The 17821-nt window shown below is 36.5% G+C and overlaps 1 protein-coding gene across 1 annotated transcript; it reads right to left on the reverse strand.

The window, feature by feature from the left end:
• Positions 1–2310: 2310 nt before the first annotated feature.
• Positions 2311–12569, reverse strand: LOC133309125 (pentatricopeptide repeat-containing protein At3g54980, mitochondrial-like). Its single transcript, XM_061509863.1, has 6 exons — positions 12563–12569; positions 12377–12463; positions 10674–10901; positions 5820–8477; positions 3322–3654; positions 2311–2709 (listed from the first exon to the last, which is right to left on the reverse strand). The coding sequence occupies exons 1-4, from the start codon at positions 12567–12569 to the stop codon at positions 5893–5895; spliced, it is 2907 nt and encodes a 968-aa protein (XP_061365847.1). The 3' UTR covers positions 2311–2709; positions 3322–3654; positions 5820–5892.
• Between the last annotated feature and the right edge of the window lie 5252 nt (positions 12570–17821).

Here is a 17821-nt window from a genome sequence, read left to right on the forward strand (position 1 = left end):
AGAGATCCAACCAGAGCTACAAAGAATGCCTGTTCATGCTTAGCAAGATGTTACACCATGACTCTTTGACAAATACACCAGATGACACTCGATACTATTGATAAGCTTTGTAAACAACATCAATTTTTCTCTGATATCAGGCACAAAAATCCAAATTCACAAAAGCCTGCAGAAAGCCCTAATTGGAAATTAAGTGCAGAGAGAAAAACTGTCTCTCCCTGACAAAGAAAAGGTCTCACAAGCAGAAGCTCAAGAAATTTAAAAAGGAGAAAGTCTTTCAATTTCTTTAAAAAGAAGGATTGTGGTAAAAGAAAATCCCTAAGGTGTTTTATCTATGGCCAAAAAGGACTTCTTTGTAAGAATTGTCCCAATAAAACAGCCAAAGCTACCAAGCTTATCAACTTCCTGTTGCCAATTGATGCAGACATAGAGTCAATCTACTCCGAGCAAAGTTAAGTACATGAAGATAGTGCCTTTGCACTACAAGACTCCTATGTGAATCAAAAATTGATTCAGAACTTAGTTCTGACTATTTCCCTATTTATTCTTTCCAAGAAATAGACAGTGTTGTGCCTACTCCTCAACAACCATTGGTGGAAATTCAAATTCTCTCCTTTCATCCAAAGAAAGTAATTGCTTACATGGATATTGGAGCACACAAGACCATAATGCATCAGAATATTTTACCAAAAGATGCATCGACTAAGCACACCGCATTCTTTGTAGCAGCAGATAGGAATGCATTTGAAAAAGAAAATCCAACTGGGCTAAACAGAAATTGATTTTTAAGGAATGCATTTCTCTCAAGGAAGGTATCAACGGAAGTATCAACCGTGAAGAATTGCTTATTCTTCTTGATGAAAAAATCACAGTAAAGCCGATTCAGCAGTTCCTTGACATTATCAATGATCTTAGAGATTTCATACCTCAAACAGCTACGTACACTTACCAGATCTCAAAGCTATTAAAGAAGTATCCTCGCCTAAGGTGATCAGTTTGAAATTGGATAATTCTTCTTTCCCGAGAATCCTCGGAATTAAAAACAAGAGGCCTCCTGATCCTAAGCTCTAAGACCCAGGAACTAATTTTTTGTCAAACACATTAAAAAAGATTAAAATTTAATTCTAGATCTTCCTTCAAGACCCTGTAAACCTATCAATGTCATCACTATTGTTAATTCTTTTCCATTAATTTCCATGAAGACTCCTCTGCCTTCCTAGACATCCACCACCAAATTGTTTCCACCTAATGTATGTCCTCTAGTCCAGGAAAAATGAAGGAACATGCGAGGAATCATCTTTTCCATTTGAAGTAAAAAATCCTTAGAAGATCTCACATTCCATTCATCATTCCTATGGTCAATACTCAATAGTCTTTCAAGACCATTTTTGAGGAAAATTTATGCTATTTTTGTTGTGCCACTCTTCAATACACAATGGCATTCTTGCTTCCTACAGCAACAATGTTTGACTTTCTGATGAATCTGAAGAGGCATGGCTCTGTCATCTGGGCTGCTCTAGAATGGTTCTGTCCATTAAATTGATGGAGAAAAGAAATAGGTATCATCTTGGTAGAAACTCAAAAATGAAAAAAGACAACTGAAGAATTCACAAAGTTCATATCAGTGTTCATTCTCCATCATCTTTATTTACAAAATTCAAGAACTGGACTTCTTTGGTCACACAACCAAGCAAATCATTGGGATACTTTTAATCATTGTTGACCTACAGTTCTCATCCAAAAGGATATTGCAATTCATCTGTATAAAGTAAAATGTTAAGAAAATTGTGAAGACCTAGTCCATTCCATTTGTGTAAGTCGTTAAGACTTAAGAGTTAATCTATAATCATAAAAGACCACACAAACTAATTCTAGTCTCTAACCTATGAAGAATCCTGATACCAACCAGCCTAGCAGCAGTCAACAACCCCTTAATCAAGATACTGACAATCAAATGATGATTGATCACGTGGCTGAAGTAGAGACATTTATTGTTAAGGAAATGTCTCTGATGCAAGATTCCCAAGATCCAAATACAGAATAGTGGAAGTAATCATCGCAAAAAAAAGCCAAAGCTGACCTAAACAAACCATGGTGATACACAGGATACAGAAGCATCAATTCTGAAGAGTATCAGCTTTATAATCTCTCTCCTAGTTAGGATTCAAGATAAAGCAAACTCACTCTTATTCAATGACAGTAAAGCTATGCTTATGAATAAAAATTGCTGAGTACTCGGCCTAGTACAATAAAAGCAATAGTTATGAATGAGTGTGTATGTACTTTGTGTTTGTAATAAAAGTTGTGATTAAAATCGCATCACACAAGTGATATATGTGTAGCTAGCTGATGCAAATTATTGTGTAAGCTCCTCTATATATAGGAGTCTCAGTTGTAAAATCTCATATTACAATAGGAACTTGTGCTTTCCTATACATCTAATGTCTTCTCTCTAAGAATTCTCTTTTTCCTGAAAGCTAGACTTATTGTGTTCAAATCATGAATCCCACAAAGATGTTATTATACTGTGAACTTGCCTCTATGAAGATCCTGTTCATCAAAACACCTCTGGCTAACGATCTGAGCTATGGTCCTCCATATTATGAGATAAACAGGGTTGTGAGGAACGGTGCCTTGAGACTCTAGGGTCAATGGGCTTGATAATGTCTCAGCTTGAGAATCAACATAATATGTGAGGCATTGAGGCTCCTGTACAGACTTGGTATCAGAGCCTTATATTGAAAAGGGGTACATATAGTATGAATATACAAAGCAAGACGAGTAAGGAAGTAACTCCCAGAAAACATGGAGATAAGATCACTTATTCAAAGTAACTCTATCATGCTTACAAACATGATGCAATTCAGGACAATATAATGTTTATGTATATTTAGTTGAAAAAAAAATTAATTATATAAATAATAAAATCAAATACTCACATCTTTCAAAGCCAATAAATACTTCTGTCAAAATTATTTTTTACAAAATCAATTCTTTTGAAAACCTGCTTCAAAATTAATTTTCCAAAATCTAATTCAAACAAACACTAAATAAACGGGGCTTGATAACCCTCGGCTCACAAAAAATAAAAAGGGTTGATCATAGATAAAATATCTATATTTCAATGTTCACTTTTTTTTGTTTGGTAATCTCAGTTGTGATGACTCATTGGAAGTTGATTTAGTGCAGAAATATTTAATAGTAAAATAATGCATGAGATAAGGTACAAAAGTGGTGTGCATTTGATGATTTATTGGTAGCATTATGCTATTGAACACTTATTCCGTTCCCGTTACCTAGAACATAGAGCAAGATATTGACCTGAATAAAGTCACTGCAGCTGATATTTTTGGTTGCATAGCTTGTCCAAGCATATCAATCACTTTTCATACGGTTGGTCACTCCAGGCTGTGCTCCAAAACACGGCATAGTCATATTATATAAACAACCATTTCTGTAGTGACTAATCCAGGACCTTCACCATCATTTCTCAGCTCTCCAATTGGGGTGGACCAAGCTCCGTCAGATAATGTCAAACTCTCTTCTACCTGAACACCAGCATTAGGACCCCGCCCATTTATGAATTCTGGCAGTACTACTCCAAATCTACAAACAAACTTCCCTTGTCTCATCAACTTTAATGATATGAATACTCTGTTTCGAAGAAAAATTTGAATCAGTATATGTTAGGTACATAGTAGTTAATAGCGCCGCAATAGCGCCGCGAGCCGGGCCATATGGGCGTTGCGGTGCCTCGCCGCAAGAAACCGCGTCGCGCCGCACTGGAACACAATAGCGGCCACTGCGATCGCATTTGCGGCCATGTTATTGTCATAAGGCATAATGTCAATTTTGTCCTAAATTTAAATGTGTAACAGAAAAATTTAAGGGTTTTTTAACCTATCCGCGTATCTCTTTGTCACTTCTGCTATCTCTGCCTTTAAAAAATGTTTCTTTTTGTCATTAATTCTGTCATATATCTATTCCGCTATTTTCGCAACTGCAACCCGTTACAACGCTATAGCGTTTTTCGGGGTTGGCCACGACATGACGCAATCCGCATTTGATAACTATGGTTAGGTACCAGACAATCAAGAAAAGAAAAAGGGGATCCAAACACAGTAAATTATATTAATTATCACTGATTGTCAACTGAACCAGTGTACAAAGGAGTACAAATTGGAAGAAAAAAAAAAGTAGCAATAGTCACAGATACTAAGAATAAAGAGCACTATAGAATATAGCCCTATTGATAAATTCAGAGCAAATAGAGAAGCTCTGGTTTCTCCCAAGCCCAATTCCAAATCCAGTCTCCTCCTTCTGAAAATTACATCTTTATTTATGCTGATGGTTTGGAGTGAGTTCCCACATTCTCTTTCCCTACATTTCTTTTATAAAGAACCATTTCAATCCAAAAACTTAAGTTGTTAAGTGAAGGCCACTAACAGTTTTATATTAGACTTCTCTAACACATCCTCTTATACAAGAGCCATTGAGTTTGAACGGTGGATAATACACAGGCTCACCTACTTGTGCTAAAAAATTTCATAGTTAAATATTTATTAGAAGAATGTGAACGGTGAGAATCGATCTCGTGACCACTTAATCACTGGCTTAGATGTATTAGAAATGTGCAAGAGCCATTGAGAAAGGGAGAGAAAGTTTGGGAAAACGAGAGAAAAAAGAAAACTGTGAAAGACTCGTTATATTCTGAATTGTGTAAAATGAATTGTTACATTAGAAGTTCTAATACAAGGACTATTTATAAGAGACTCTGATGACTCAGCAATGAGTTACAGCTGTCTAACTAACACAACAGATTCTAAACAAATTGATAGAAGGGAAAGGAATCTAATACAACAGAACTACGATGCAACAAGAACTATAATCTGATACAACCAGAGTTATAATATAATGACTACACTAATAAGATACCATGTAAATAACCATCTTACCTAAAAATTCCAAATACTTAATTCACACATGTCAATCAACCATTGGCTCTGATACCATTTAAAGAACCATTTCAACCCCAAAAACATAAGTTGTTAAGTGAAGGCCACTTTAATTGTTTTATATTTAGACTTCTCTAATATCCTCAAATAGAATTGCCCTTCAGAATATTTCCTTCATTCACCCCCGCTGCCTTTCTACTGACTCAACAGCTGAATTGCTTCAACATTAGCTCCACAGCTTCTAAAAATACTCTAAATGGAGATATCGTAATAGTATACCATGATAACAAGCAAGAATTCACAACTTAAACTCTGAAAGTAAATTTATTTCTAAAATATAAAAACAATTGCAATTACAGGATATAATACATTTTAGATCCAAACAACAGTTCAATTTTACTTCTTTTCAAGTAATAAATCAAACTGTAAAAGTGATAACAACCCCAAAAGAATTTGACTAGGTAACCTACACACAAATTAGATATAATCGCCCAAAGATCCTCCAAAACAGATTAAGAAACCTAGACTCAGATGATTATATAGAATCAAAAACCTAAGTGCAGGTTGAACACCAGAAAGATGATTCTTCGGTAAATTCCAGGTTAGTTCTTTAATAAACGATATGAAAATTTTCTAAAGGCTTTCTATTTCAATGCAAATTTCAGCAAATGCGCTAGTTTTAAACCTAAAGAGGCTATTTATAGTCTTACAGAATGAGCCCCAATAAGGCAATAACTAAAAGTAAAGGATTGAAGGTCCATTTTAAAATTAAGGCCCTTTTAAAATAATATCACAAAGTGCTGAAAAATAACATAAAAAGCCCAAAACAATTATTTGCTAAATGACCAAAAAAGTTAATTATACCATATTGAATTTGCTCTCCAAGACTCCCTCTAAGTTTTATGTGTGCTTCTACCCTCAATCTGTTTTGTGTGAATTAAGCTCCAGCGTAAGCATGTGATCCCTTGAACTTTCCATTTACAAGAATATTATACGTAGTGTCGTCAGGCACAAGACCCTTCTCAAGCATCTCATCATGCAATCTAAAAGCCTGTTGCAGATTCCCTTCCTTAAAGTGTCCAGCAATTAAAGTGTTATAAACAATAACATTAGGAGTTATATTATTCCCATCCATTTCCTTTAGAATCTTGCCTGCATTTTCCAGTTGTCCATGGTTACAGAGCCCATTTATCAGAACAGTATACATGAAGATATCAGGCACAATACCCCTGGAAAGCATCTCTGAGTAAAGATCTAAAGCAAAACTCAATTTACCCTCCTTTAAGAGTCCTCCAATCAGTGAGGTGTATGTTTGCAAATCACATGAAATCTTATTATTTATCATTTTCTTGTGCAAGTTAAGGGCTGCTTCCATATTATTCAAATTTCTGAAGCCACTAATCATGCTGTTATAAACAATTGTGTTTGGAGCCAAACCAACTTCCAAAAGTTCAGAGAAAAATTTAGATGCATTTTCCATGTCTTGCATTTTGCAAAAACCATCAATGAGAGCACTATATGCAGCAGTATCCAATTTCACACCCTTGTTTTTCATATCATTATGCATTTCCAAAGCAAGATCAATCTTATAACTTTTGCAAAATCCATTAATCAAACTAGTATAAGTGATAACATTTGGCAAAATTCCAATTTTGCACATCTCGCTGTAGGTAGACAGTGCAGATTCAATTGCACCTTCCTTGACAAATCCATCTATGATGCTATTATAAGTCATAGAAGTAGGAATAAACCCCTGCTTTATAAAGCTGTTCAATTTATCCTTTGTCTCAGACACCTGGCCAACTTTGCACAAGCCATTTATAATGGTGTTAAATGTGTAGTCTGTAGGTGCAACATTTGCAGCCACCATTTGCTCAAACATGACAAAGGCACGCTCAGAATCACCCTTTTTAAAAAAGCCATCTATCAAGAGAGTATATGTAATAGCATTTGGCTTTAATCCACTTTTAAGAATATCATTCATCACACTATATGCACCATCCATGTAACCCTTTTTGCAGTGACCAAGTATTATATGGTTGTAAGAAACTACAGAAGGTGTAATACCCTTACCTATCATCCTGTCCCACAAAGTACGAGCCTCATCAACCTTACCCAGTTCACAAAGCCAGGATAAAAGGATGTTATATGTAACAACACTGGCAATACCAAGTTCAACTGCCTCATCAAGCAATTTATATGCATCTTCTAGCAAATTCTGTTTCCGGTATCCTTTTAGAAGAAAACTTACAATAAAGACAGTGGGTTGAATGCCCATGAGTTTCATTCGGGAGTAAAGTTCATACGCCTTCTTCATAATCCCAATCTTAGAACACCAATCTATCAAAATTGAGAAAGTACCCGCATTGGGTGTAACACCAGCTTCAACAATCTCATTAAACAACAGCAATGCACTTTTCACATTTCCTTGCTCACAATGCCCTTTCATCAAGTTTGTTGCAACAATTATGTTCACAGGTATACCACTATCCACCATCTCATCCTTTAGCCTCAATGCCTCTAAAACATTTCCCTTCTTCACACAAGCACCAATTACAGACGTATACGTACCCTCAGATGGCACCCAGCCCAACTTTCTCATCTTCTCCAAGATCTTACATGCCAAATTCGAGTCCTGCCTCTTACAAATAGCCTGAATAACAATACTATACGCAGCTGCATCAAGTTTCAACCCTCTACCCATGGCCTCTTCGAAATACTTCTCGGCCTCCTCAATCTTCTCTCCTTTCAAACACGCCCGCATTAAGATATGCAAGGTAAAACAATCACCGTAGATTTTTCTTTTAACCATTTCATCATACAAGTGGCGTGCATCATCAATCATGCTTCGCCTAACCGTTGCAGTCAAAAGGATGTTCATAATGGGAACAAATGGAAGCACATCATGCTCTAACATCGTTCTAAAACACTCAACAGCATCAGTGATCTTACCAGCTCTAACATAACTACTCAACAGATAATTGAAAACCCGCGAATCGGATTCAAAACCGTACCTTCCAGCACACTCAACCAATTGTTCCACAAGCACTCTGGCAGCAGGACCCGAATCTCCGAAAACATAGTCATTGAGCAAATATCGAACAACCCCATGAGTGTCAGGGCTTGAAGCCAGAATTTGAAGAAACAAACAGAAAACGTCAACAGTTTTCACAAACCCTTGTTTTCTCTCTAATCCTTTGAAGAACTTCAAAGCCGATTCGGGGTCCGCCTTGTGGCTCAAAAGGGTGTCAAAAATATGTTTTTTCTCGGAGGATTGAGCTTCTGGTAAAATTTTCTCGAGAAAATTGTTGCTGGCGAGTATTTGTGTTTGTGGGTCTCGGAGGGGATCCATGGTAAGCAGTGGTTTTGAGCAGAATCGTGAGAAAGGGCCAAGCTTTCTCCGAGGGATTGAGGAAAAGTTGTTGGAAAACCTCATTGGCATTGTTGAGAGAATAAGAACTACAACAGGTTTCAGAAAATCTTTCACTGTTTGCATCAACTCGTGCAGACAGAGATTCTTCCCTCCGGGGGGAGCAAAGTTAAATAAATAATAAAGGGCATGAAATTTTGTAGTGATAGACCATTTATATAAAATTAAATATTTAAGCGTACTAAAACAAAAACAAAAAAAACTTAAGGTTAACCCCTTTTTAAGGGTTTTTTGACCCTTTTGCCCCTCATTAATGAATTAATAATTAATTTGCCCCTCCCCCAGAACTATCCACCATCCTGCCCTTATTTAGTCGATCAAGTTGCACTTTTAAACGACTAAATGGGCAAAATTCAGAAATCAAGAAACACGAATTTTAGTCGACTAAATATTCACCTTGATCGACTAAATGTCGAGCACTTTTAGTCGACTAAGGACATTATTTAGTCGACTAAAATTCGCGGAAAACCCTATATCCAGACCTCTCTCGGTCTCATTTGCAATATTTTCGAAATCAAAACCCCTCTTTCTCTTGTTTGTCAGCAACGGGACCTCCAATCACCCTTCCATTTCATCCCACCATCTCCAATGCATAGTAATTGTGAAATCATTGTCATTTCCCTTATTTTCTGATTTGTTTCCCCCAAATCCGAACCCAAAACCCTAAAATCCGATTCCTACCCCCAAATTCGTGTGTAAGATGAGCTCAAGTCCAAACATGTATGTTACCATGATTTACTATGATGGAAAACATTATGAAGGCCCCAACGGTGTTCAATTTGAAGGAAAAACGAAAATGTTGAAAATCAAACGTGTCACCACGTACAATGAGCTTAAGGGGAGGATTCACCAAAAATTGGGGCTACAAGGCAGCCAGTGCGTTCAACGGATGATCGCCAGGGTAGAGTCTACAGTTGGTAAGGATGTTATATTCTACATTGGTAATGATATATGTGACGATGAAGATGTGGAATGTGTCATAGATGCAATTGTGGACAGAAAATTTCAAAACTTTATTGAGATATATGTTGAAATAGACTGTGGTCAATCTTCATCTGCACCTATGCATGAAAGAAGTCAAAGTCAAAAAGACAGAGTCGTCGGTTTATCTGCTCCTGCACCTGTCTTAAGTCAGATAACACTGAGGGAAATAGACGAGGATGAGGATGAGCATGACGAGGATATGGACAGTGAAGACGATGGTGAACCCGAGAGTGTTATTCCGCTGGGTGACAGCTCAGATACGGACATAGAAGGGAATTTTGACGCTGACACTAGTTCAGGAAACTTGAGTTCCCAGGTGATGCCATCACTCCGTGTTGACCCTGTTAGTAGTGGTAAGATAGTAAATTACAGTTTTTAAATGAATATTTCCTATTTGTGTTATCAATCGTACTGACAGAAAACTCCTGGAATTTGGACGTAGGTTCCGATATTGAGCCGTTTTGGAACGAAAGCCCACATTATTCCTTCATTAATTGGTCTCACCCTAATGATGAGACGGAGATATTGTATGGCGACGATGACTTCCAAGGTGGCTGGCATTTAGGGGATCCATTATATTTGTACCAGGAGTTTCGAACTAAATCTGAAATGCAACATGCAGTCAAATTATATTGTATGAAGTCACATCGTACTGCTGTGGTGGCAAAAAGTGATGACCATAGATTTGTGATGAAGTGTCGACACCATATTGATGGTTGTCCCTGGTACGTGCGGGCTATGTTGCCCAAGAATGGAAATACTTGGGTTGTTAGTAAGTGGGCTAAAGAACACACCTGCCTAAACCAAGGCCTTACCCGGGACCATAGACAGCTGGATTCTGATGTAATCTGTGCAGCCATTATAAGTATGTATTACACGATGTTTGGTTTAGGGTTTATGTTTACGTTATTTTTATGGTTTTATTTATTGACTGTGTTGACTTTGATTTTGGTATAGGTATGTTAAAAGAATATCCATCTCTGAAACCAGTTCTTATTCAGGAGAGGGTATAGCGTTTGTATGGATACAACATATCTTATAGGAAGGCTTGGAAGGCTAAAATGAAGGCCATTGTGAAGTTGTTTGGCGACTGGGATAAATCATATGCCATCTTACCTGGTTGGCTGACCTACATGACACAGATTAATCCTGGTTCTGTGTTCAAGATTGATATGGACGAGTGTTGTGACGAACGACGTGTCTACACCGATAAAGCTGTCTTTCGCAGGGTATTTTGGACTTTTCACCAGTGCATTGAGGCTTTCAAATATTGTAAACCCATAATCCAAATTGACGGCACGCACCTGTATCAAGTGATTTGGCCCCACATATAGGTCGGTTAGCAAAGTCACGGACAAATGAATCATGAACCACGGGGTCATGCTCGAACAAGTATCCGAATGGGAGGTCGACATGAGCGGGCTCTTCATCTTGTTGCCTTGACGAAGACGGACGGTCTTGTCGTACCTTCTTACGTCTCTCATTTCCCACGTTACTCGATCTTCTACGCTCAGCCATGGGAACAAGGGTACCTACAATGCAAGTGGAAACAATATCAATGGACAATAACAATATCAAAAAAATTTAAAATTCAATATAAAAAACTAAACCCTAACCCTATGTCATAAAACATAAAACAAACCCTAAACCCAATCAAAAACAGCAACCCAACCCCAAACCCTCAACCCTACACCCCAACCAAAACAGCAGCCCTAACCCTAACCCTAAACCCTAACCCTAACCCTAACAGGAAAACCAATCCTATACCCTAACATGAAAACAGAAACCCTTAACCTACACCCCAACCAAAACAGCAGCCCTTCCCCTAACCCTAACCCTAACCCTAACCCTAACCCTAAGCTACCACATCAACCCTAGTCCATTACCCACACATCAAACTCAACACCATACCCCTAACCTAAAGCCACAAAACCGCAAACAACCTTCTACCATAAACAAGAAATTTAAAATAACAGAAACCAAAGCATGGAGAAAACAAAAAAAAAAACCTAAACCTAAAACCAAATGCAGTCAGAAAACGTTACCTACAATGTCAATTTCGCAAGTTGTGAACCAATGATGCTTCAATCGGACCTTCAAGGGATGAGATTCGAACTTGGTTGAGGAGAGGGGTTCTTGGAGTGGCCTTAGTCGACTAGGGTTTCAAAATAACCCTCATTGCGAAATGGGGGGTTTTAAAAAAACTGGTCTGCGATATTTAGTCGACTAAATAATGGCCTTAGTCGACTAAAAGTGCTCGACATTTAGTCGATCAAGGTGAATATTTAGTTGACTAAAATTCGTGTTTCTTGATTTCTGAATTTTGCCCACTTAGTCGATTAAAAGTGCAACTTGATCGACTAAATGGGGGCAGGATGGTGGATAGTTATGGGGGAGGAGCAAATTGGTTATTAATTAATTAATGAGGGGCAAAACGGTCAAAAAGCCCCTTTTTAAGCTCTTACATGAAATCAATGTTGTTAAAACGTAAAGTCTATGTAGAAACGGTGGGAGTGAGCAGAAACATAAAATCTTAAAACGTAAACGAAAAGTAAGAGTTTACTATATACAAAAAAAAAAATATCCAATATATATAAAATCAAAACGCACCAATACATAAGTCATCACAAATTTAAGTCTAAGAAAATAATTGTTTTAGTATTTTAAAAAGATTTTAATGCTTAATATTTTTATTTAATAATCAAGAAGATTATTAGAATGATGGGCTGGAAAAAATTAGAATTGTTTATTTATTAGAATTATTTTTTTAGTTAATGTTTTTATCTATTTCACCTACAAACGAGTGAAGGATCTGAGTTCAAGTATTTGAGGTTTTGGGAAATGGGTTCAACCAAAGCCCAAGTTTTTGGCATTTGACTCTTGAGCTCCCATTTTCAGAAGCAACCAAAAAATCAATTTCTTTTTTTTTACTCTCCCGCACGAGAATTCATAGATCCGCATCACCCTATTTAATTTAATCTCAACTTTTCATCATTATTAGATCAACGATTGTCGTTGAGCACTCCATACTCCTCCACACGCCACGTCATTAATCCGCGTGCTGCCACAACTGCAAACAATTGACAACCATACCCTTCTAAAGGAATAAATGGTTAAGATCATAATCTATTCTTCCCCTCATCGTTTTTCTACCTTCAAGCAAGCCTTTCCTCAATCCTCACAAGGAACCCACCTTCCATTTGCGTAATTATGAAGGTAATGAAGTTTGGGCTCCACCCTTTCTGCCACTGCGGGCCCCATTTTGAACCGCCTCAAAACGCCAGCCACCACTCTCTGCATAGCACTTTTGAGTTGGGAGAAATCACCCTAAAATACCATGTTCTGTTTTTTTTTTCCAGTGAGTCAACCGAGTTTACCGAGTCAACTCGGTGTTTCAATCATTTCTACCCCATTTCAGTTTGTACCACCGTTCTGAAATGTTTTTGGCCCAAAAAAACATAAAATCGAGCGTTTCTATGAGTTGGAACGACGTTTTAACAACAATGCATGAAATCAATGTGATTAAATCTGAAATGGTTATCGCCTCGGGGCATGTATCAATAAATTAATACATTATTAGTTCAACTACTTGAAGTGAATTTACATAAAAATATGAAATAAATATATAAATAAAGGGTTTTATACCTCTTTATTGACAACAGAGGTTGAGATTTTGCAGCAGAGACATTCACTAATGGGCTCCACATTTTTTTTAAACAAAAAATCAAGGCAGACAGTTTGATGAGTCTATGGCAGGAGATTATATTTCGGCAGTGATAGCAGAAGTATAAATCTCATAAATAAAAGTAATATGATACGTAAAATGATAAGGCTTACTAGTTAATGTTTTATTTTTCTTCTTGAGTAATGTGGAATACATTTTAATAACATTGCTTGAAAGACTTTACCAATATATACTATGAGGATCAACATCATTTTACATAGGATTTTATGTTTGTTATGTTACATAACATAACTCTACTTTATTGCACATACATCAAAGAGGTAGAGGTCTGATAATTCTTTATCAGAAGACTTGTTCACTGCTAATTATGCCTCATTTCTAGTGTGTTTTGATTTAAATTGGGCTGTGGGACTTATATTAGGTTTTTATTACAGAATTTTGAAGGCCCAAAAGGCCAAGTCCAAAAGAAGCCAAAATAGAGAGCATGGCATACAAAAATGAGCCCACGTCAGTGACTCATTGCAAGGGTAGAAAGGTGAATGAAAATAAAGGCTGAGTAAAAGAAAGAGCAACTATCGTAGTAGACTAAATTCAGTCCAAATCAAGCTCTACCAAACCCTAGCCATTCTTAATCTTTGGTCTATTGAGTCACCCAACCTCACTCTTCTCTGATTGTGTAAAATCATTGAGCCATAAAACCTTATGGTGCGCTGATTCTCACCCATATAGATCAACCAACCACCCACATAATTGTAAAAAAAAAAAAGGAGAAAAATACAGAATCTTCAGCCAACATCTTTAGCTTGAGGTTGTTACGCGATTACAGGTTGTTGCAGGAGTGGGCGTGGAAAGAGAAGATGCTTGCGCAAAGGATGATCAAAGCGTGAGAGTGAGAATACATGATTGTTGATGCAAGGGTCACGAGGCTTTCACATGCAAAAGAGGCGGATATAAAAGAAGGAAGAGTGTCACTATACGCAGCTTCTTCTTCCTCTTTTTCGTTCTTGTGGATAATTTTTCTGTGAAGTATGATTTTAATTTTAATTTTCTGGTACTGTAGCAGAGCTATTCCTTTAGTTGTAGCTTCTACATTGTTGATTTTTATTCTTTTAGTTTAATTTTTTTTGTTCTTTTTGCTGTTTTGAGCTCCATTCTTTGGATCAGAGCTAAACCCTTAAAGGTTGAGTCTAGGTGATCTGAACTGCAGTGTTGAATGATCATTGTTACTATTGCTAAATTTAAATTCTCAATTGTTTAATGCCATACTTGTTGTTTAAACGTTTTGCATTTTGGCCTGATGTTAGATGTTTAATTAGGAAGAAGTTATCGAGAGGTAGTTGCTTCTAGAAAAGGCATTAAACACATAAGCTTGAATGAGAGATCATTCAAGGGGATTCACTTCAAAGATGAAGGAACCCACCATGTAACCTTGGACTTTTTATTCGAGAGTCCTCACTACATTTAGCACAGAAAAGTGTGAATGTAGATTGTGGATAAAATGATTTTAAGAGATTAAAATCAACAATAGTGATCCGTTAACTGGGAATTTGAATTAAGCAATGTGTAAATAGCATTTATTTCAAGGCTGTGGGAAACGTACATCGAAGACTCAACCTAATTTTTTTTTAAATACTTTTACCCATTTTTATCTCTTGTCGTTTCTGATTGTAATTCTCTAAGAATTTTCCTTGCTGCAATTAAAAAGAAAAAGAAAAAGAAACCATATATACATTTTACTCCAGAAAGCCTAAAAGAATTTTAAATTTAATTTATCACTTTCTGTTTTTCTTGCACACAAATCCAAAATTCAAAAGTAACTTAGAAAAATCCAAGAAAATTTATAGTTTACAATTCTGTTACTTTTCTTTTTTGTTCCTCATATGGATAATTTTTATTTTTATTCAGTTTAGCATTTACAATTTTTCAATTAATTCACATTGCCAAGATCCTTGTGGGAACGATATTGGGGTCTCAAATACGCCCTATATTACTTGTGGCTGCATATACTTGCGCATATCTTGCATACTCTTTAGCAGGGCTAACAAGTTTTTGGCGTCGTTGGGGGGATCAAAGGTGTATTGTCAGATTTTCTTTGTGATTGTTGTTCTTAATTAATTTGTTGTTATTATCAGTTTTCTGTTATTTTAATACTTTTGTTAGTTTAGCTTATTTTCCTTCTTTCTTTCTTTCTGTTAGCAGATATCCTTCAATTCTGCTATATTTCTTTTATTGGCAGATTAGTTTTTATTCTTCTTGTCATTTTGATTTTTGGTATACACTGCTCTGATAAATGATGCTGTTAGTTTAATTTTTAGATTATATTTTTGTTGGTATTAATTTTACTGTTATCTTTTTGTTAATTGTTGTTTTCTTTTTTTTCACGTTGTTGGCATCAATTTTTCCCCCTTTATTTTTCTGTTATGCTTGTTGGTATGTCTGCTGATATCTGAATACAGATTAAACTTGGCATATATATTTCTTGTTTCTTTAGTTGAATTTGCCATTTTTGTTATTTGTTTTCTTTTCTTCTGTTAAGTTTATGTTTTAATTTAGTTAGTTGAGAACTTAAAAATTTTTTAAGTTAGGAAAAGTTGCTTAGAGCAAATGGATCAAAATTATTTCCAATGGTCTGGTGAAATGGCCACTAAAATGAGTCTGGTTGGAATACCTCATGTAGATTCCTATGCAGCCCTCTATGCCAAATTTAATGCACTCTTAACTTTCATTAAGACTCAAAATCAAATCATAGAGGCCAAACTGATCCAACACCAAGTTGTCCAGCCAATCCCATGTGTCTCGTGTTGATTATAGTGGTCCACACCTCTTTCAAAGTTGTCCATCGAACCCAGAGTCTATTTTCTATGTAGGAAACTACAATAGAAACGAAAATAATTTTTCCAGTAATTTTAACCAAGGTTGGATGCAGAATTCTGGTTACCAGTGTAAACAAGGACAAGGGCGGCAAGATGGCCTTTCAAATGCACAACCTATACCTCTTTTTCCTTCTAAAAACTACCAACAACAACCCCCTAGGAAACAACTTACATCCCAGTACTCTCAAAACCAACAAGTGGACCTCCCTTCTTCATCCTTAGAAACTTTGCTTAGAGACATATTGGTCAAGAATAAAGCTAAGCAAAATAGCTCAGAGGCTATTGTGCAGAGTACATCTGCCTCTCTTAGGAGTTTAGAGACTCAAATAGGTCAGTTAGCCATTGCTATAAATAATGAACCTCTAGGTATTTTTCCTAGCAACATTGAAGAACCTAGGAGAGAGTGTCATGAACAAGACAAAATGCTTGAGCTAAGAAATGACAGGTGGGTCATCCAACCCGAAGGTGTAGTTAGGCCATGCGAACTGAAAATTCTTGTTACTCAAGTCGAAGAAGAGGCCAAGAAGGAACTGGTTGCACCTCAAGAAGTTGCCAAGGAAAAATCTTCTGAAGAAAAGGAGCAAGAACCGGTTATTCCTATGCCTAATAATCATGCAATGCAGAGCCATATGCAAGGAAAGGGGCCTGCAACATCACTGTCTAAAACAAATCCAGCAAACATTAGTAATAGATCTCCCCTTCCATTCCCTTTGAATGTGAATGAGGAGAGAGTCAACTTTAATGTGTTGAAGGCCATGAAATATCCTAGGGAGATAGGGGACTGTTCTCTTAGGGGTATAGTTAACCACTTGGTGAAAGATAGGTTTAAAGAGAAGAATGGCAAGGACCCAATAGAAGTGGCTATTTTAGATGAGTGTGAGGTGGATAAGGAGGATTTAGATGAGAGTATAGGCTGGCTAGAATCTAAACCTGCAACTTTTTGGAAAGAAAAGCAGTTTGAGTCCTTAAGTCTGCGTAAAAAAGAGCTAAATTCTCCTTGGTCATCCATGGAAGTTCCACTAATCATTGAACTTAAGATTCTGCTAACCAATCTTAAGTATGTCTATTTAAGGAAAAAAGACAGATTGCTTATCATTGTGTCTAATTTCCTTAAAGTTCGTGAGGACAAACATCAGCTGAATGTGCATAAATTTTTTTGAAAAACCAAGAATCGGATCATAGTAGATGTTAAGAGGATCATCCCAACCTTAGGCATGCATAAGATTCTGTTGACTGACCCAAAAAGCAACTTCATTGAGCAACAAAGAAAACTTAGTCTAATTATGCAAAAAGTGCTTAAGTGGTTGGATACAAGGCAACTAGTTCTACCTTTTAATTCAAAAATAAGGCTATTTTATGTGAAGTTAATGTCTGGATGGTTAGGACCCTTTAAAGTTGTTAAAGTCTTTTTGCATGAAGCTATGAAAATTTTGGATGAAGGAGATGGTAGAAAATTCAAGGTTGAGGAAAAAGGGGTCATACACTATTTGAGAGATATTAGGGAGAAGGTTTCTATCTTCCCAAGAGAGCCTGATTGAAAATGATCAAGAAAATGAATCAAAAAGTCTAGCTAAAGACTATAAACTAAGTATATTAGAATTTTTTTTATTTTCTTTAGTTTTTCTTTTATGTTGCGTGTTATCTTTAACTCCTTTATTTGCATGTTTGCTGCTTGTTGTCTCAAAGTTAGTTTAAATAGTCTGCAAAATAGCTTTGAAAAAAAGAAGAAAAAAGAATTGATTTTAATGGAAAATTTAATACATTGATATTGTTTTACAAGTGTCAAGTGAAAGAGTCAACTGATACTGCAGTGAGTGAAATCTGAGTTTGGGGGAACTGGACAACACCTTTCAAGTGGAGGATTGCTTGATTTGAAGCAAATTAGAACCACAAG

This window comes from Gastrolobium bilobum, unplaced genomic scaffold (genome assembly GCF_033153095.1).
Source record: "Gastrolobium bilobum isolate Gb01-03AN ecotype WA unplaced genomic scaffold, APGP_CSIRO_Gbil_v1 utg59691, whole genome shotgun sequence".
In the NCBI taxonomy this organism is placed as follows: Eukaryota; Viridiplantae; Streptophyta; class Magnoliopsida; order Fabales; family Fabaceae; genus Gastrolobium; species Gastrolobium bilobum.

What these genes read in the sequence shown, in the direction of transcription:
- LOC133309125 (XM_061509863.1), bottom strand. An exon ending in TGGAGTGCTCAACGACAATC is followed by an intron (nt 10,902 to 12,376) that starts GTTGATCTAATA and finishes CTTGCATTGTAG; the next exon opens with GTACCCTTGTTCCCATGGCT. An exon ending in GGCCAAATCACTTGATACAG is followed by an intron (nt 8,478 to 10,673) that starts GTGCGTGCCGTC and finishes CTCCCCCCGGAG; the next exon opens with GGAAGAATCTCTGTCTGCAC.